The 21303-nt window shown below is 46.7% G+C and overlaps 1 protein-coding gene across 1 annotated transcript in view; it reads right to left on the reverse strand.

The window, feature by feature from the left end:
• The window catches only part of LOC132384773 (low-density lipoprotein receptor-related protein 1-like), a 337602-nt gene that overhangs the window by 15834 nt on the left and 300465 nt on the right, over positions 1–21303 (reverse strand). The window contains 9 exon segments of the mRNA XM_059956253.1: positions 9172–9297; positions 10052–10192; positions 11104–11226; positions 14430–14552; positions 14791–14920; positions 15075–15181; positions 18399–18515; positions 18997–19122; positions 20097–20219. Of these exon segments, the coding sequence (XP_059812236.1) occupies positions 9172–9297; positions 10052–10192; positions 11104–11226; positions 14430–14552; positions 14791–14920; positions 15075–15181; positions 18399–18515; positions 18997–19122; positions 20097–20219 (1116 nt within the window).

Genomic DNA, 21303 nt, shown 5'->3' on the forward strand with positions numbered 1-21303 from the left:
AAAGGCCCCCTGTATTCCCACTCCTTGCCAGTCAGCCAAGCTTCTATCCATGCTAGTATCTTTCCTGTAATACCCTGTGCTCTTGTTAAGCAGCCTCATGAATGGCATCTTGTCAAAGACCTTCTGAAAATACAACTGAACAATATCCACTGACTCTCCTTTGTCTATTCTGTCTGTTATTTCCTCAAAGAATTCCAATGGATTTATCAGGCTAGATTTCCCTTTAAGGAAACCATGCTGACTTCCGCCTATTTTATCATGTTTTTCCAAGTACTCCGAAACCTCATGCTTAATAATGGATTCCAACATCTTGCCAACCACTTAAGTCATATTAACTACTTACTGGCCTATAATTGCTTATCTTTTGCTTCTCTCCCTTCTTGAAGAGTAGAGTGACATTTGCAATTTTCCAGTCCTCCAGAACCATTTCAGAAACTGTGATTCTTGAAATATTACTAATGCCTCCACTATCTCTTCAGCTACTTCCTTCAGAACCCTGGGGTGTTGTCATCTGATGGCTTAGGTGACTTTTCTACCCTCAGACTTTAGATTCCCAAGCACCTTCTCCTTAGTAATAGCAACTACACTCACCTCTGCCCCGACACTCTTGTCAGAGGGTGCACCCTGCTGTGGGAGGGGTGGTAAGGAGGGAGCATCACACTGTGAGAGGGAGTGTTGCACTATGGGAGGGAGTGGAGGAGGGTGCACCAAACTGTGGGAGGCATGGTAAGGAGGGCGCACAGTGGGATGAGCGATGGGGATTGAGTGGGGTGGGGATTGAACGAGTGTTATGCTGTGAAAGGACGTGTTGTGCTGCGGTAGGGGTGGTGAGGAGAGATCGCTGTGGGAGGATAGCTGCAGTCACTGTAGGAGTTTTTTCATGCTCTGTGTGCTGTCGTCACTGATGGCAGTGCATACTGGTGGCATTCCCCAGCCAGCTTCCAAAGGAAATAAACTTAATTCGTGATTTTAAAAAAGCAGAATATTCAAAGAAAGAAACAGAAACTCAATATTGCAATGAATAGTATCTTTAAAGAAACTAAAAACAAATTAAAAAAGAACCTCCTGTGTCAATAGATAAACTTTGTCAATTGTTGGTCACCAAACTGTTAGGTTGAGAACTCAGATGGCGTTGAGTGGCTACCACCCATATTAACGCATCATTATTGACATATCCCTGCCACTATGCGCAGTTCACGTCTGCTATATCTATTAATATCCTGGGGCCATCCCTCAACACTGTTAACAATAGAGGGGACCACATGAGATTATGCTGATGTTGGAAATTCAAGAGCTGCAAGGTAAAGCTGCAGCGGTTGGATTGTGCATAGTGTATGCAAGATTTGAAAACACAAACAAGTTTAGTTGGGAACCACTGGATTGTGAGTACTGGGAGCGGGATTTGAAAACAAAATGTTAACGGGTTCAGTCAGGACATTTTGCATGCCACAGATCGCAAGGAACCTTTGGATTGCATGTAGTGGGAGAGAGATTTAAAAAATAGTGAATGGGTTCAGCCAGGGCATTCTGTGTACCACAGATCGCTAGGATTGTTCATAGCCGGAGTGAGATTTGTAACAAAGCAAACAGGTTCAGTTGGGATATTCCGTGTGTCACAGATTGCTGGTGCCATCGCCAGTAAACTGGACTCTGAAAACTCGCACTCATTCCTTTACTTTACTTTACTTACACACAAGGAGAACACTGTTCTGAAGTCTGAACACAGAAAGGTGACTGTTAGCAGTTACAGATATAGACCATTTGGCAAAATGCGTTTATTTAAATTCTTTACTTGCAAGATCAATTGTCATTCACAATAGCAATCTTGCCTGGACGTTATTTTTAACCCTTGCCTTGCTGTAGCTTTCAAACTAGGAGCCATTGGATTGTACGTAGCGTAAATGATATTTGAAAAAAGCAAGCAGGGACAGCTGAGCACCAGAGACAGCGAGGAGCCATTGGATTATGCATAGCGGGAGTGAGATTTGAAATAGAAGCGAGTGGGGTCAGTCGGACATTCTGCGTGGCAGATTGCTAGGGCCATCAATAATTAACTGGACTCTGCATTTGTTTCTCAACATATTTTATTTTACTTGAGGACAAGGAGAACTGCATGGCCCCTGTCACCCACACTGTTCTAAATTCTGAATATAAAAATGCCAATTTTATATAAAATGATGAGCAGTTGTTATGGATATCGACCATTTGGCAAACTGTACTTGTTTAAAACGTTTATTTGCAAGTTCAATCACCACTCACAATACCATCCTTGCCTGGACATTATTTTTAACCTTTGCTTTGCTGCAGCTTCCAAACAAGGAGCCATTGAATTCTACACAGGTGGAATGAGATTTGGAAAAAGCTAGTGGGGACAGTTGGAGCATTTTGCGCAGCAGGGATTGCTAGGAGCCTTTAGGATGCGCGCATCCAGAATGAGATTTGAAAAAAAGCGAACGTGTTCAGCTAGGACATTTTGTGCACCACAGATCACTGGAAGATATTGGATTGTACGTAGCACAAGCAAGATTTGGAAAAAAAAAGCAAGCAGGTTCAGTCGGGACATTCTGCGCACCACAAATTGCTACTGCCATCGCTGATTAACAGGACTCTGAAAACATGCGCTCATTCTCAACATACTTTATTTATGCACAACAGCATGGCCCCTCTCACCACACTGTTTTGAATTCTGAACAGAGAAATGTTGCTTTAATATAGAATCGATGAGCAGTTATGGATATTGACCATTTGGTAAACTGTTTTTTTTTAATTCCTTACCTGCAAGATCAATCACCAATCACAATACCATCCTTGCTTGGATGTTATTTTTAACCCTTGCCTTGTTGCAGCTTCCGAACTAGGAGCCTTTGGATTGTGCATAGCAGGAGTGAGATTTGAATAAAGTGAATGGTTTCAGTCGGGACATTCTGTGCACCACAGATACCAAGGAGTTGTCGGATTGTGCATAGCAGGGGTAAGATTTGAAGTAAAGTGAGTGGGTTCAGTTGGAACATTCTGCATGCCAGAGATTGCTAGTGCCATCGCTGATAAACTGGACTCTGAAAACTTGCACTCATTCCTCAACATACTTTATTTTACTTGTGTACAAGAAGAACAGTGTGGACCGTCACCAAACTGTTCTGAATTCGGAACAGAGAAATGCCAATTTTATATAGAATTGACAAGCAGTTGCAGATATTGACCATTTGGCAAACTGTGAATGTTTAAATCCCTTACTTGCAATATAAATCGTCATTCACAATACCATCCTTACCTGGACATACCTTTAACCCTTGCCCTACTGCAACTTCCAAACTAGGTGCCGCTTGGATTGTGCATAGTGGGAGCGTGATTTGCAAAAAAAGCCACTGGAATGTTCATAGCCGGAGTGAGATTTGTAACAAAGCAAACAGGTTCAGTTGGGATATTCTGTGTGCCACAGATTGCTGGTGCCATCGCCAGTAAACCAGACTCTGAAAACTCGCACTCATTCCTCAACATATTTTATTTTACTTACACACAAGAAGAACAGTGTGGCCCTGTCACCACACCGTTCTGAAGTCTGAACACAGAAAGGAGATTTTTGTATAGAATTGATGAGCAGTTACAGATATTGACCATTTGGCAAACTGTGTATTTAAAACCTTTACTTGCAAGATCAATTGTCATTCACAATACCATCCTTACCAGGACGTTATTTTTAACCCTTGCCTTGCTGCAGCTTCCAAACTAAGAGCCACTGGATTGTGCATAGCAGGAATGAAATTTGAAAAAAATGCAAGCGGGGAGAGTTGAGACATCTTGCGCACCAGAGATTGCTAGGAGACATTGGATTGTGCATATCAAGAATGAGATTTGGAAAAAAGAAATGAACGGGTTCAGATGGGATATTTTGCACCCACAGATCGCTAGGAGCCATTGGATTTGCATAGTGGAAGCAAGGTTTGAAAATCTCTGGACATTCTGCTAGTATTGTTGCCAATTAACTGGACTCTGAAAATTTCCTCTCATTTCTCAACATTCTTTATTTTACTTGTGCACAAGGAGAACAGCATGGCCCCTGTCACCCACACTGTTCAGGACGGAAAACTGCTATTTTTTTAAAGAAATGATGAGCAGTTACAGATATTGACCATTTGGTAAACGTGTATGTTTAAACTCCTTACTTTCAAGATCAACTATCATTCACAATACCACCTTTGCTCGAACATTATCTTTAACCCTTGTCTTGCTGCAGCTTCCAAACTAGGAGCCACTAGATTGTGCATAGCACAAATGAGATCTGAAAATAAAATTAACAGGCTCAGTCTGCACATTCTGCGCACAGATTGCTCAGAGACACTGGATTGCGTACAGCAAGAGTGAAATTTGAAAAAAAAAGGCAAACAGGATCAGTCAGGACATTCTGCTTGCCACAGATCATGAGGAAATGCAAGAAACTTTGAAAAAGGTGAGCGTAGCTAGTCAGTTCATTTTGCGCGACACATATCATTCGATTGTACATATTGGGAGCGAGATTTGAAATAAAGCGAGTGTGGTCAGTCTGTGCACCATAGATCGCTAGGAGACATTGGATTGTGTGTAGCAGAAGCAAGATCTGATAAAAAAGCAAACGAAGGCAGTTGGGACATTTTGCACACCACAGATCATGAGCAGCTGTTGGAGCGGGGGTGAGATTTGAAGTAAAGTGAGTGGGTTCAGTTGGGTCAGTCTGCGCGCCTGAGATTGTTAGTGCCATCGATGATAAACTGGACGCTGAAAACTCGCACTCATTTATTGACATACTTTAAATAAAGCGAGCAGGGTAACTCAGACATTTTGCATGGCAGAGGTTGCTAGGAGCTGTTGGATTTTGCATAGAGGAAGCGAGATTTGTAACAAAGTGAGCAGGGTCAGTCAGGACATTCTAAACACCAGAGATTGCTAGAAGCCATTATAATGTGTGAATCAAAAATGAGATTTGGGGAAAAAAGTGAACAGGTTCAGACAGGACATTCTGTGGTCCACAGATCATGAGGAGCTGCTGGATTGTGCATAGCAGGAGCAAGATCTGGAAGAAAGCAAGTGGGTTCGGTCAGGACATCTGTGTGCAACAGATTGCTAGTGCCATCACCAATAAATTGGACTCCAAAAAATTTGCACTCGTTCCTCAACCACACTTTAATTTACTTGTGCACAGGGAGAACAGCATGGCCTCTGTCACCACACTGTTCTGAATTCTGAACAGAAAAATGCCATTTTTATACAGAATTGATAAGCAGTTATGAGTATTGCCCATTTGACAAACTGTATGTTTAAAACCTTTACTTGCAAGATCAGTCACTGTTCACAATACCATCCTTGCCTGGGTGTTATTTTTAACCCTTGCCTTGCTGCAACTTTCAAACTAGGAGCCTTTGGATTGTGCATAGTGGGAGTGAGATTTGTAAAAAAAAAGCAAGCAGGGCAGTTGAGATATTTTGCGCATCAAAGATCGCTAGGAGACATTGGATTGTGTGCAGCGGGAGCGAAATTTGAGAAAAAAGTGAGCAGGGACAGACAGAATATTTTGCGCAACACATATCAAGAAGAAATGTATGTATTGGGAGCGAGATGGGAAATAAAGTGAGCATGGCCAGTCTGCACATTCTGCACGCAACAGTTCGCTAGGAGACATTGGATTGGTAGCAGGACTGTGATTTGAAAAAAAGTGAGGGCAGTTCAGACTTTCTGTGCACCACAGATCTCCAGGAGCTGATGGATTGTACATAGTGGGAGCAAGATTTAAAAAAAAAGAGAACGGATTCAGTTGGGACATTCTGAACACTGCAGATTGCAAGAAGTTCAACTGTGCACAACGGAAGCGAGATTTGAAAAGAATAGTGAACAGGTTCAATCAGGGTATTCTGCACACTACAGATCGCAAGGAAACACTGTATTGCGTAACGCAGGAGCGAGCTTTGAAAAATATTGAGTGGGGTCAGTCGGGATATTTTGCAGGCCACAAATCACTAGCAGCTGTTGGATTGTGCATAGTGGGAGCAAGATTTGAAAAACATGAGCGGGGTTAAGGAATTAGAGCTAGAGGAACTCCAGACTATACGGGAGGCTGAGAGGTTGATTGACAAGCGATACTGAGAGGTAGTTACACCTTAAATGCATGACACAGGTAACTGGGTAACTGCACAGAGGGGGGAAAAGCAGATAGACAGCCAGTGCCAGGTGCCTCTGTGGCCATTGCCCTGAATAACAAGTATACTGTTGGGTGGGGATGACCGAGCTGAGGAAAGCCACAGTGGTCAGGCTGCTGGCACTGAGTTTGGATCTGTGACTCAGAAGGGAAACAGGGACAAAGAAGCAAGCCACAGTGACAGGGGATTCACTGGGTAGGGGAACAGACAGGAGGTTCTGTGGATGAGAAGCAAATTCCTGGATGGTATTTAGCCTCACAGGTGCCAGGATCAGGGACATCTCAGATGGAGTCTGTAGCATTCTTAAGTTGGAGGGTAAGCAGCCAGAGGTCGTGGTCCACGTTGGTACCAATGACATGGGTAAGAAGGGTGAGCAGGTCCTGCAAAGTGAGTTTAGGGAGTTAAGTACTAAGTTAAAGGACAGGACCTCCAGGGTTGTAATCTCAGGGTTTCTACCCATGCCACGTGCTATAAGGCCAGAAATAGGAAGATCATACAGTTTAACACGTGGCTAAGGAGATGATGTAGGAGGGAGTGCTTCAAATGTTTGGATCATTGGGGTCTCTCCCAGGGAAGGTGGGACCTGTACAGACAGTTTGTACCAGAACTGGGGGGGTGGGGGGAGAGGGGGGAACAGACTAAAATCCTTACGGGAAGGTTTGCTAATGCGGCATTTGGGGGGGGGGGGGGGGGGGGCGGGGTAAAACTATAGATGCAGGGGCAATGGGAACCAGAGTGACATTTTAGCCATTAGTGAGACTTGGTCGCAGGAGGGACAGGACTGGCAGCTCAATATTCCGGGGTTTCCGTTGTTTTAGACAAGATAGAGCGGGAGTGATGGCATTACTAGTTAGGGAAAATGTCACAGCAATGCTAAGCAGGACAGGCTGGAGAGCTCATCTACTGTAGCTATATGGGTGGAAGTGAGGAATAAGAAAGGAATGACCACATTAATGGGATTATATTATAGACTACCCAACAGTCCATGGGATTTGGAGGAATAAATATGTAGACAGATAGCAGACAGTTACAAAGAAAAAAAAAAGGCTGTGACAGGAGGTGATTTTAACTTTCCACAGATTGACTTGGATCTTGTGATTATAATATCATTAGTTTCAGGGTAATTATAGAAAAGGTTAGATCTGGTCCTTGGGTTGAGATTCTAAATTGGAGAAAGGCTAATTTTGATGATATCAGAAAGGATCTGGCAAATGTGGATTGGAACAGTTTGTTTTCTGGCAAAGGTGTGCTTGGCAAGTGGGAGGCCTTCAAAAGTGAAATTTTGAGAGTACAGTGTTTGTATGTTCCTTTCAGAATCAAAGGCAAGGATAACAGGTTTAGGGAACCTTGGTTTCGAGAGATATTGAGGCACTGGTTAGAAGGAAAAGGAGGTACATAGCAGGTATAGTCAAGTAGAAACAAACGAGGTACTTAAAGAGTATAAGAAGTGCAATAGAACACTAAAGAGGGAAATCAGGATGGCTAAAAAGAAGGCATTAGGTTGCTTGAGCAGACAGGGTGAAGGAGAATCCCAAGGGCTTCTACAAGTATATTAAAAGCAGAAGGATAGCAAGGGACGTAATTGGTTCTCTTGGAGATCAGAGCAGTAATTAATGTGGAAAGCTGAAAGAAATGGACACAGAGTCTATACAAGTGAGGCAAAAAAACAGTGACGTCATGGGCCATATACAGATTACAGCGGAGGAGGTGTTTGCTGTCTTGAGGAAAACTAGGGTGAATGAATCCCCAGGGCATGACATGTTGTTCCCTCATACCTTTTAGGAGGCTAGTACAGAAATTGTGGGGGGCCTAGCAAAGGTATTTAAAATGTCCTTAGCCATAGGTGAGGTGCTGGAGGATTGGAGGATAGCTAATGTTGTTCTGCTGTTTAAGAAAGGCTCTCAGAATAAGCCAGGAAATTATAGGCCACTGAGCCGATAACTGAACATCAGTTGTGGGAAGGTATTCTAAGGGACTGGACATATAAGCATAGGGGAGGTTTTTATGTTCTCTCCAAAGGAGCTGCTATATTTAATGAAGATTTTTATACATCCCAGTTATAGCTCTTCTTACAACATTAGGGGTTTTTCTGGGGTATGTCCACTTGCCCAGTAGAGCTCTTACACAGAGGACAGCTGACTGGGAGCTAAGGTGGCAATGGAGCCAGACCTGCCCCCTTGCAACAGCCAGAATTAAGAAGCCAACACTAACCAACAAGGTCCCGTTTCCTGCTCCCTTTAAATCCAAACAGGACCATATTTCCCATTCCCTTTAAACCCACCAGGACCCCATTTCCTACTCTCTTTAAACCCACCAGGACCCCATTTCCCACTCCCTTTAAACCCACCAGGACCCCATTTCCCACTCTCTTTAAACCCACCAGGACCCCATTTCCCACTCCCTTTAAACCCACCAGGACCCCATTTCCCACTCCCTTTAAACCCACCAGGACCCCATTTCCCACTCTCTTTAAACCCACCAGGACCCCATTTCCCACTCCCTTTAAACCCACCAGGACCCCATTTCCCACTCTCTTTAAACCCACCAGGACCCCATTTCCCACTCCCTTTAAACCCACCAGGACCCCATTTCCCACTCCCTTTAAACCCACCAGGACCCCATTTCCCACTCTCTTTAAACCCACCAGGACCCCATTTCCCACTCCCTTTAAACCCACCAGGACCCCATTTCCCACTCTCTTTAAACCCACCAGGACCCCATTTCCCACTCCCTTTAAACCCACCAGGACCCCATTTCCCACTCCCTTTAAACCCACCAGGACCCCATTTCCCACTCCCTTTAAACCCACCAGGACCCCATTTCCCACTCCCTTTAAACCCACAAAGAATCCGTATTCCGCTCCCTTTCAACCCACCAGGACCCCGTTTCCTGCTCCTTTTACACTCACCAGCTCTCTCCCCAAGCTTCTTTGACACCGCCCCTCCTCCAGCACGTTGCTCCCTCTTCGCTGCCCCTCCCACTCTCTCCACCCAGAGACACCCACCTTCACATTGGCGCTGATCGTGGTTGTAATTAAAGCCAGGCCGACAGACGCAGTACGATGTCCTCTTGTTCTCCTTGCACTCTGCGTTGTCTCCACAGATCCCCTTGTTCACCCTGCACTGTGGACCTGCACTCCAGAGGGACAGAAGACAGGTCCTTTTAGAAGGATCAGCCAGCCTCCAAAGACATGCAACTATGAAGGAGACACGTCAGTGACACTAGTAACAGAGTTGACATGTCCTCAAAGACTCTGATACTCTTGTGGATGTTCAGTGGAGAGAATTCTAGCTCTCCATTCTTCCCATATGGCTCAAATCCACAACAAGCCCTCTTCCAAATCCTTGAGTTCTCCTAATCATAAATTCAATCCCGAAGCACTGTGGCAAGGAGTTTATAGACTGTTGGAGGAGACCCTACCCTGTCACTACACTTCTTGCATCTCTAGTCCCTATTAAATCTTTTCACTCTCACCTTATACCTGGGCCCTCTAGACTCCACTATCCTAAGCAAAAAGACTAATCGTTCATCTTATCTGCTCCAGTAAACAATCCCAGCCTGTTCAGTCTCTCATGAATCCCTCTGCTCCAACACCTCCCACAGTGCTCCTGCTTCACCTCTCTTCCCAAAGCATTGACTCCTTGCCAACCACCCACAGTACACTTTCCTTGCTGCCCCTCTAACAGTGTGGCACTCTCTCCTCACCTCTCCTCCCACAGCACAGCATTCTCTCCTCTCTGCTCCTGCCAGTATAGCGTTTCCTCCTTGCCAACAGCTCCCACAGCACTCCTGCCTCACCACCCCTCCCACAGCATTCCCTCTTCACTGTCCCTCCCACAGTGCAGTGCCGACTCCCACTTGCCCTGTCCCCACATGGCACCTACTCTTGGAGCACTCTTGCTCGTCACTTCCTCCGTCGCCACAGTCCTCCCAGTTGTTGCAGACGAGCCGCTGACTGATACACTTGCCGTTGGAACAGGTGAACTGCCCCTTCTCACAGGCCCTGGGCTTGCTGGTCGGTTTCTCTGCAGCCAGGGAAGAAACAGAGGCAGATCTTTGTAAATGCAGAAATCCAGGATTACCTGTTCCTCTGTGTGGTGACAAGAGGCCGAATCGCTGGTGCAAAAGCATTGTTAAACATTCATCTAACTGTCTCACTGATACTCTCAAACCTGCATCAATAAATGCTCAGGTACAGATATGTACACATACAAATGCTCGGACAGAGACATATACACAGGCCAAAATAGACTCTGTCTACACTTCTCACTGCCTCAGTAAATCAGACAGCATCATCAAAGGCCCCACTCACCCCAGGCGTTCTCTCTTCCCCCTTCCCATTGGACAGAAGATACAAAAGCCTGAAAGCACATTCCACCAGGCTCTAGGACAGCTTCTACCCCGCTGTTATCAGACTATTGAATGGTTCTCTAGTACGATAAGATGGTCTCCTGACCTCACAATCTACCTTGCTATGACCCTACACCTTACTGTACTTTCTCCGTAACAGTTACACTTTATTCTGCATTCTGTTATTGTTTTACCTTGTTCTACCTCAATGCACTGTGTAATGATCTGATCTGAATGAATAGTATGGAAGACAAGCTTTTCACTGTATCTCAGTACGTGTGACAGTAATAAACCAATTCCAATTTCCAGAAAAATGCCACTGCTGTACAGAGCCAACAATCACTGGGATATAGATACACATGCTTGCACACAGAAATATAAATAGCATCCGACAGTCACTCTTTTTAATGTATGCTTCTTATCTTACATTCATACACACATATGCTCATAGTGACAGTCACACACTGAGATACACACTCACAATATGGACACACAGAGCAGAGATGCACACGTGCAAGCGGGCACACACACACACACACACACACACACACACACACACACACACAGATCAGACACACACTATTACCACAGTCATCTTCGTCTGTGTGGTCTCCACAGTTGTCCACTCCATCACATCTGCGACCAATCCAAAGACACACCCGGTCATTCTTGCACCGGAACGGTCTGTTTGGTGGGCACTGGAACTTCACTGTAAGGAGAGGAGTGAGCAAATAACCTCTCAGGACAGTTCAGACCACCAGTGCTTGCTGCCACCGCCCCTCCCTTAGCACGGTGCACACTCCTTACAGCCCCTCCCACAGTGCACTGCTCCCTCCTCACCAGCCCTCCAATAGCGCAGTGCTCCCTCCTCACTGCCCCTCCCACGGCATGGTGCTTCCTCCACTCCACCCTTCCCACAGCAGAATGCTCCCCCCTCACCACCCCTCCCACAGTGCACCGCTCCCTCCTCAACCACCCCTCCCACAGCAAGGCACTCCCTCCTGACCACTCTTCCCACAGCACAGTGCTCCCTCTTCACCCACAGCACGGCGCTCCCTCCTCACCGCCCCTCCCACAGCACAGTTCTCCCTCCTCACTCGCCCCTCACTACAGCACAGTGCTCCCTCCTCACCTCCTCTCCCACAGCACAGCGCTCCCTCCTCACCTCCCCTCCATCAGGCGCACTCCCTCCTCACTGCCTAGATTATAGAGTGCTGCATTTAACACATCACAGGAGGCACATGGAACTGGGTTTAGCTACAGTAAGGATGGTACTGAGCTGGACAGGCTACAGAAAAGGTTCACCAGGATTTGCCAGGTCTGGAAGGCTTGAGTTATAAGGAGACACTCTACAGGCTGGAACTGTTTTTCCAGGACTGAAGGAGGTTGATGAGTTGATGGCATAGATGAGGGGGATGATCGTTGCCTTTGGCTCCAGGATTGGGGAGTCAGAAACTAGAGGGCATTAGGTGTAAGTTGAGAGGGGAAAGATTTAATAGGAACTTAAGGGGCAACTTCTTGACATAGATGGTGGTGGGTGGGTGGAACGAGCTGAGATGCCAGAGGAAGCGGTTGAGGCAGGTACATTAACAATATTTAAATGACGTTTGGACAGTACATGGATAGGAAAGGTTTAGAGGGATATAGGATGAACATGAACAAATGGGACCAGCTGAGACATGAATCTTGGACACAATGGACCAGTCGGGCTTAAGGGCCTGCTTCCACACTGTACAACTCAACACACATGTCATGATGTAGTGAGTTTAATGCAGTGGATGGCATGCTTGCCTACATCAGTCACGGCACTGCGTACAAGAGCCAGGAAGTTACATTGCACATGTATAAAAGTCTGGTCAGGCTGCACTTGGGAGTATTGTGTGCAGTTCTGGTCATCCCATTACAGGAAGGGTTTGAGGGTTTTGGAGAGGGTGTAGAAAAGGTTCACCAGGATGCTGTCTGGATTAGAGGGCATGCAAGAGCTACAAGGAGAGGTTCTACTTCTTTGAAGCAGTGGAGGCTGAAGAGGAACATGATAGAGATTCATAAGATTATGAGAAGCACGGATAGAGTAGACAGCCAGTATCTTTTCCCCCAGTCGAAATGTTTAATGACAGAGAGAATGCATTTAAGGTGAGAGGGGGAAGGTTCAAAGGAGTTTTTATTTACATACAGGGTGGTGGGTGCCTAGAATGTGCTGCCAGGGATAGTGGTGGAAGCAGATACAATAGGGGTGCTTAAGATTTTGTTAGACTGACATGTGAATATGCAGGAAATGGAGGGATATGGACATTAACCTGCCATCTTATTTAGCACAGACATTTCTGAATGTTCCTTTGCTTTATTGTTCTATATTCAAAGATAATAGTTTTGAGCTGTGCTGTCCATGGAGAGGGTCCAGAGGAGGCTCACCAGACCATCCTGGGAATGAACGGCTTGACGTACGAGGAGCATTTGATATCTCTGGGCCTGTGCTTGATGGAGTACAGTACAATGGGGGAGGAATCAACCTCACTGGAATCTCCTGGATACTGAAAGGCCTGGTGAGAGCAGACGTGGAGAGGACATCTCCATCAGTGAGGATCCTCAGAATGAAGGATGTCCCTTTAGAACTGGGATGAAGAGGAATTTCTACAGCCAAAGGGTGGTGGATCTGTGGTGAAACAGGGGTGGAAGGGGAGGTGGGGTGGTTCAAGGCAGAGATGGATGGGTTGTTGATTGGTGAGGGGGTTAAGGGTTATGAGGAAAAAGATGGGAGAATGAAGTCGAAAAGGAAAAAAAAATTCATCCGAAATTGATTAAACCGTAAGATATAGGAGCAGAATTAGGCCATTTGGCCCATTGAGTCTGCTCTGCTATTTCATCATGCTGATCCATTTACCCTCTCAGGCCCAATCTTTTGCCTTTTCCCCATATCCCTTCATGCCCTGACCAATCAAGAATCTATCAGCCTCTGCCCCTAAAGATTTGGCCTCCACAGCCGCCTGTGGCAACGAATTCCACAGATTCACTATTCTCTGGCTAAAGAAATTCCTCCTCATCTCCATTCTAAAAGTATGTCCCTCTATTCTAAGGCTGTGTCCTCTTACCTTTGATTCTCCCACCATAGGAAACATCCTCTCCACATCCACTCTATTGAGGCCTTTCACCATTCAATAGGTTTCAATGAGGTCACCCTTCATTCTTCTGAATTCCAGTGAGTAAAGGTGCAGGGCCATCAAACGTTCTTCATATGACAAGCCATTCAATCCTAGAATCCTTTTCGTGCACTTCCTTTGAACCCTCCCCAGTTTCATCACATCTTTTCTAAGGGATCCCAAACAGCTAACAGTACTCCAAGTGAGGCCACACCAGTGCCTTACAAAGCCTCAACATTGCATCCTTGCTTTATATGAAATGATGCCAACATCGCATTTGTCTTCCTCACCACAGACTCAACCTGTAAATTAACCTTAACAGAATCCTGTACAGGACTCCCAAGTCCCTTTGCGCCTCAGTTATTTGTATTTTCTCTCCATTTAGAAAATAGTCAGCCCTTTCATTTCTTCCACCAAAGTACATAACCAGACACTGTATTCCATCTGCCACTTCGTTGCCCATTCTCCTAATTTGTCAAAGTCCTTCTGTGGTCTACTTCTTCAAAACTACCTACCCTTCCACTTATCTTCATATTGTCTGGAAATACACTACCAATAGTCTACTCTTTGCCTCCTGCCAATCAGCCACTGCTTTATCCACGCTAGGTTTTTTCCTGTAATACCACGGCTCATAGCTTGTTAAGTAACCTCGTGTGAAGCAGACTTGATAGGCTGAAGGACCTAATTGAGCTCCGAAATCCTACAGTCTAACAGAAAAACTGTGGTGTAAGCTCATTTAACACACGGCAGTGCTCCACCTCCCCTCCATACTCACAGCACTCAGCCTGGTTCTCATCTGAATTGTCCCCACAATCATCTTCCCCATCACATCGCCAAGCCAGCGGTTTGCAGAGAGTGTTGTTACACTGAAACTCATCCAGAGGGCAGGTCCTTACCACTGGGGAAACAGACAGAGAGGTGAGAGAGAAAGAGGACAAATCAGTCAAAGGCACCACTAGCCAGGACACCAGCATCACTTTGCCCCCCTCTTACACTACCACAGTTTGACACAGGCAGCATCACCCACTCAATCCAACCATCTCATCCCACCAAAGTCCCCCTTAACCTCCCCCAACACACCCATTCAGCCCCTCCACCAACCCTTGGTGAACCCCCACAACATCTCTCAAGGTTACCTGAGCCGCAGTTGTCCTCATCACTTCCATCCATGCAGTCAGCGTCATTATCACAGTGCCAACGGTGGGGGATGCAGTGACCATTGCGACACTGGAACTGGTCAGCCTCACAGCGCACCACACAGTCTTTCTGTGGGAGAGAGAGGGAGGTGGTTACAAAAGAAGCTGGGGGAGCAGGAAGGGGCATGTTGGAAATCACTAGGAGCTGGGGGAAGGTTAAGGGGACACTGAATGGGGTCGTTGTGGTTTGGATTTAAGGGGATACTGTGAGGTGCTACTGTTACCTCGTCAGAGCCATCTGCACAGTCGTGGTCTCCATCGCATTTCCAGCGCCCAGCAATGCAGCGCCCGTTGGCACAGGCGAACTCACTCTCTGAGCATGCACGAGGAGCTGAAGGTGGAGGGAAGAAGAGGAGTGTAGGTCATTGATGGCAGTGATCCTCTCGCATGAGGGGTTGGGGGAGGAAGGGAGGTGGAGAAGGGTGATGGGTTTGAAACTGAGACCATCCCATGACTCAAAACACACCCACAGACAGACACGCACACAATCAGATACGCTTATACCAACACACTCCTGAGACACACACACATCTAAACACATAGACTGATACAAACATAGACAAGTGCACACAGAAACATGACACACACTGAACATGTTCCTTAACACTGACACACACACACACTCACACAGTGCAGGAGGTCAGGATCGAACCCAGGTTTTTGGACCTGGGGGATGGGACAGATGGAAGTACTGAGCCACTCCGTCTCACAGAGCAGTCTATAAACACACACAAAACCACGGAAACTTCATCGCAATCACACCTTCACATCCAAGCAATTCCTCAGTTCCCAAAGTGGACAATTCCTCTCCACCCACAAATGTTACCTGGCCCACTGAGTTGCTACAGCAGTTTGTGTGTGATTCCAATCCTTTTCTCTCTCTCACACACATACACACATACACTTGAACAGCTCACTCCATGAAGACCAAACCTACCTCATGAATGCGCCCTCAAGCACAGTGACAGTGTTAACACAAGAAAGTAAAAAAAGACATAATGAGACAATGGGTTCATGAGAATTCAAGAGACAATGCAAGAAAATATATACGAGCAGAGGCAGACACCCAGGTTAACAGTCTCACACCAACACACGCATGTGGTCAAAATGGTGAAGGCTCCACAGGGCTGGCAGGTAACTCTTCACATCAATCGAGCCATGTGGGTCAAATAAAAGTCAGAAATGGTGTTAACGGAAGATGAGCTGAAACTAAGCTGGACGGTACACCAACAGAAGCAACAGAGATTATGGCCAGGGAGCTGGCGTTTGCCTGTCACCCTCACCACTTCTACTACCCACTCCCCACCGCAGACAGCCAAATTGGGCTCCAAGGCTCTACACTGCCCTTCACCCCACACTTGCTGTCCCTGATCCGCATGTGGACCCCAATCCACAGACCTCCCCTCACCTGCGCAAGTGCTGGGTGCCACATTCCACAAGTGGGTAGGATAGTAGGGAAGGCACAGGGCATTCTTGCCTTCCTGGGTAGGGTCGTGCAGTACAAGGGACAGGGAATCTGTCCCTTCTCATAAATGATTTGGACGAGGAAGTGAAAGGGTGGGTTAGTAAGTCTGCAAATGAAATGAAGGTTGGTGGAGTTGTGGATAGTGTGGATGGTTGTCATAAGCTACAAAATGACATTCACAGGATGTAGAGCTGGGCTGAGAAGGGCCAGGTGAAGTTCAACCCAGAAAAATGTGAAGGGATTCACTTTGGACTATCAAATTTGAAGGCAGAATACCGGGTTAATGACTGGAGTCTGAGCAGTGTGGAGGAACGGAGGGATCTTGCAGTCCACATCTATAGATCACTGAAAGTTACCAGACAAGTTTTAGAAAGGGTGCAGAGGAGATTTACCAGTATGCTGCCTGGATTATGATGAAAGGCTGAGCAAGCTAGAGCTTTTTCTTTGGAGTGAAGGAGGATGAGCGTGTAAGATGACAAGAGGCACAGATCGAGTGGACAGCCAGAGACCTTTTTCCTAGAGCAGCAGTGGTCAATGCCAGAAGATGAAAGAATAGGGAGATGTCAGAGATAGATGTTTTTACATAGGAAGTGTTGAGTGCATGGAATGTGTACACTAGGGATATTTAAAACACTCTTATATAGGTACGTAGATGATAGAAAAATAGAGGGCTATGTAGGAGGGAAGGGTTAGACTGATGGTGGAGTATGTTAAAAGGTCAGCACAGCGTTGTGGTTCTATATTCTATGTTCTATCTGAACACTGACCTACTGAGTTCCTCCAGCTGGAACTCCATTATCAGTAAAAGGCAGGACCCTCAGGAGCACTGATGTACAGAGAGATCTAGGGGTGCAAGACCACAGCATCCTGACAGTACTGACACAAATGGACATGACATGCTTGCCGTCTGTGGCAATGAATTCCACATATTCACCACCCTCTGGTTTAAGAAATTCCTCCTCATCTTTATTATAAAGAGATGTCCTTCTATTCTGAGGCTCTGCCCTCTGGTCCTGGACTCACCCACTGATGGAAATATCCTCTCTAAATCCCCACTATCTTGATCTTTCAATATTTGGTCAGTTTCAATGAGATCCTCCTTCATTCTTCTAAACTGCAGCATGTACAGGCCCAGAGCCATCAAGCATACATTAACCCTTTTACTCCCAGAATAATTCTTGTGAACCTCCTTTGAATCCTCTCCAATGTCAGCACATCCTTTCTTAGTTAAGGGGCCCAAAACTGTTCATAATATTCCATGTGATGCCTCAGCAGTGCTTTATAAAGTCTCAGCATTACGTCCTTGCTTTTATAATCTATCCTTCCCCACATACAAATGAATGCAAACATTGCATTTGCCTTCCTTACCATGGACTCAACCTGCAAGTTAACCTTTAGGGAATCTGGCATAAGGACCTCCATGTCCCTTTGCACCTCTGATTTCTGAATTTGCTCCCCATAAGCGCAAATGCTCTTGAAGTATTTAATTCGGTTCTGGCCCCCATTACAGGACAGGTGTGGGGGCTTTGGAGAGGGTGCAGAAGAGGTTTACCAGGATGCTAGCTGGATTACAGGACATGAGCTATAAGGAGAGGGTGGACAAATTTGCGTTGTTTTCTCTGGAGTGGCGAAGACTGAGGGGAGATCTGATGGAACTTAATAAAATTATGAGAGGCATAGACAGAGCAGACATTTCTCCCCCAGGGTCGAAATGTCGAACAACAGGTGGCTTATGTTTTAGGTGAAAGAAGGTGTAAGTTCAAAGGAGTGTATTTTTGTTATGCAGAGAGTGATGGGTGCCTGGAATCTGCTGCCAGGGATGGTGGTGATAGAGGGGTTTAAGAGGCTGTCTGATGGCATGGACGGATAAGGACATCATGCAGCCAGAAGGGACAGCATCATGGTTAGAAACGGTGAACTGACGGGCCTGTTCCTGTGTTCTGTGTGGACGCTAATGCCTGTGCAGTGTGTGAAGATCAGTCAGGGGCAGCCAGCCCACCGTGGGAAGGTGACAGAAGACCCATCGGGGGACTGGACAGACAGTCCAGTCATGGGATAATCCACGGACCAGCGCGGGACTCACTGCAGCCCTCCTCGTCTGAGTTGTCACCACAGTCGTTGTCGTAGTCACATTGCCAGCGGCCCGGCACGCAACGGTTATTCCGGCAGCGGAACTGGTAGGGTTCACAGGTCCGTTCGTCTGCAGGAGAGGCACAGAGAGTGTGAGGGAGAGTGACTAGTCAGGGAGGAGTGAGAAAGGAGTGGACAAAGAAGGGGAGAGAGAATAGAGTGAAGAGGGAATGGAGAAAAGACGGGAGGGAGAGAGCAGAGTGAGGGGTTGATGAGGCAGGGGAGTGATATGAGAGTGGAGAAAGGAGGGAGTGAAAAGGGAGTGAGAAAGACAGAGAGAGAAAGGAGTGCAGAGGATGGGAGGAAGAGAGAGCAGAGAGTGAGAGGAAAATGAGAGTGATGAGAGGGGTGGTGAGAAGAAGGGGAAGTGAGGAGGAAGAGAGAGGGGTGGGAAGGAGGGGGAACAGAGTAAAGAGGGGCACTGAGGAGGAGTTAGCGCCCAGCTGCAGAGAGGAGCGAGGTGTGGTGAAGCGGGAGGAGAGTTGAGGAGGAGGAGCAATGAGGGGGCATAAAAAGGGTGGGAGTAGGAAAAAGGGGGAAAGACACCATACCACACTCTTCCTTGGGCTCATCAGATCCATCACCGCAGTCATCCTCCCCATCACATTTCCAGCGAGCTGGTATGCAGCGGCCGGAATCCTTGCAGCGGAATTCATCCACCCCACACGTCATCTGGGCTGGTAGGAAGAAGAAAGGTGGGAGTTAGGCAGATACCACCCTCACTGAGCCCAGACCACATTGTTAGGGCATATTCTGGAGTTAAGAGTATATAGCAAATATTAATTTAACCAGCAACCAATCTTCAGATTCGAATGTGGATTGCAGATTGAATTTAAAACGGAATTCCGAACAACTAGACCTCAGATGCCTGCATATGCATGAATGCGGCCTAGAGTCAGTGGTGAATTAACATTCATTTTGGGTGCCTGGAGTGTGGGTGCAAAGATGGAAGTGTGTGAAAACTATATGTAATTCAAAGGAAGCATTGTAGATACACTGTAACTATAGAATTGTCCTGTTACCTTTGATTTTCTGCATATAAAAATGTCATGTAATATTGGATCAAGCAGGCTTCTTCTTCCAAGAATGTCTCAAAATGATGCCTGTTGCTTGTTTTCACTAAATAAACACTTCTATATCCACTAGCTTCAGTGTCTTTCCAGTGACTTTGTTCAGTTACAACATTCATCCCCTAACTCAACCCCACCAACTCAGTCATCCCTGTCTTACACCCCTTCCTGTCTCCATGACCCCCTCCTTCCCCTACACCACTCCCTGTCTCTGTGATCCACTCCCTCCCTTACAATCCTCCCTGGTTTGCGACCCATTCCTTGTCTCTGTAACCCCCACGCGCCCTCCCGTCTTCATGATCCATTCCCTCTCCTACATCCTTCCCTGTCTCTATGACACCTTCCAACTTCTACACCCCTCCCGATCTCTGTAACCCCCTCCCTCCCCATCTCTGTGACCTTCTTCCTCCACTACACCCCTTCCCATCTCTGTGAAGCCCCCTTCCCCACACCCCTCTCCGTCTCTGTGACCCCCACATCCCTCCCTGTCTTAGTGACCCCCTACATGCACTATATTCCTCCCTGTCTCCGTAATCCCCCATGAGCCCAGGGATGGGAGGGACACGTTTATCCTCACTTACTGCAGTTGGCAGGCTCATCTGAGTGGTCCATGCAGTCATTGTCTCGGTCACAGACCCACACCCGTGGGATGCACCTCTTGGTGGTGGCACACTGGAACTGGTTTGGCGCACAGGTCACCTCCGCTGTTTGGAGTGAGGGGAACACAAGATGCACACACATCATCAGGCGTCATTGTTCACACTAATGGCATTGAAGTCAAGAGCTTCAGGAGCCTCGATATAAATATCCCCAATAGCCAGTCCTGGTCTAACCACATACAGAGTTTGTCTGCAGACTGATGAAACACTCCTTGGACTCAGTCTTGGATAATAACTTTTACTGATATCTCATATGCGTTTGCTTTCTTATATGTGATATGTATGACTGTTAGCACTGTGTTTTCCAATTTGGCCCAGAGGAACACTGCTTCATTTGACTGTACCACAGAAATCATTCTCACTGGATGCATCTACCTCATCTTCAAGGTTATAGCAGGATTCTGAGCAATGTGTAGGAACAGAGGGATTTCAGCATCCAAGCCCATAGATCCCTCCAAGTTGCCACACAAGTGATTAAGAAGACATATGGTGTGTTGGCCTTCATTAGTTCAGGGATTGAGTTCAAGAGCTGCGATGTTGCACTGCAGCTCTATAAAACTCAGATTGGAATATTACGTTTAGTTCTGGACACCTTATTATGGTGGAATATGGAAGCTTTAGAGAAGCTGTAGAGGAGGTTTACCAGGATGCTGCCTGGATTATAGACCATGTCTTATGAGTATATCTTGTTGCAGAATGCTGGAGCAATGGCTGAAGAGCTCGCCATGAGCCAGTTGAAGTTGGGTGCTGGGGCTTTGCTGGCCATTCATAGCAGCGGACTCTTAAACTTCTTGCAGTAAAAGGACTGCAGTGCAGAAGAGCCGCCAAGAACATTCTGGAGGCTGCTGAAAAGGCCTCGTGGTGGCCTTGGATCTGGAGGGGAGACCCGTGGTTTAGCGCGCCACTTGGACACAAGTCGGGGGCTGATCACCCCCGGCTGGGTCGCCCGGACAAGGGTGGCTGATGATTAAAGACCCGAAACATCCTACGACCCAGGGTTCATCACTGAAGGCATGTCCAAGTAGCACCAGAAGACGTATTCTACAACTAATGAGCTAGGGTTTTCCTCTTTTGATTGTGGAGTAGTTTGCGAGCTAATTGTCACCATTGTGAGCTGAAGGGCCCATAC

Source organism: Hypanus sabinus, chromosome X1, assembly GCF_030144855.1.
Source record: "Hypanus sabinus isolate sHypSab1 chromosome X1, sHypSab1.hap1, whole genome shotgun sequence".
Taxonomy (NCBI): domain Eukaryota; kingdom Metazoa; phylum Chordata; class Chondrichthyes; order Myliobatiformes; family Dasyatidae; genus Hypanus; species Hypanus sabinus.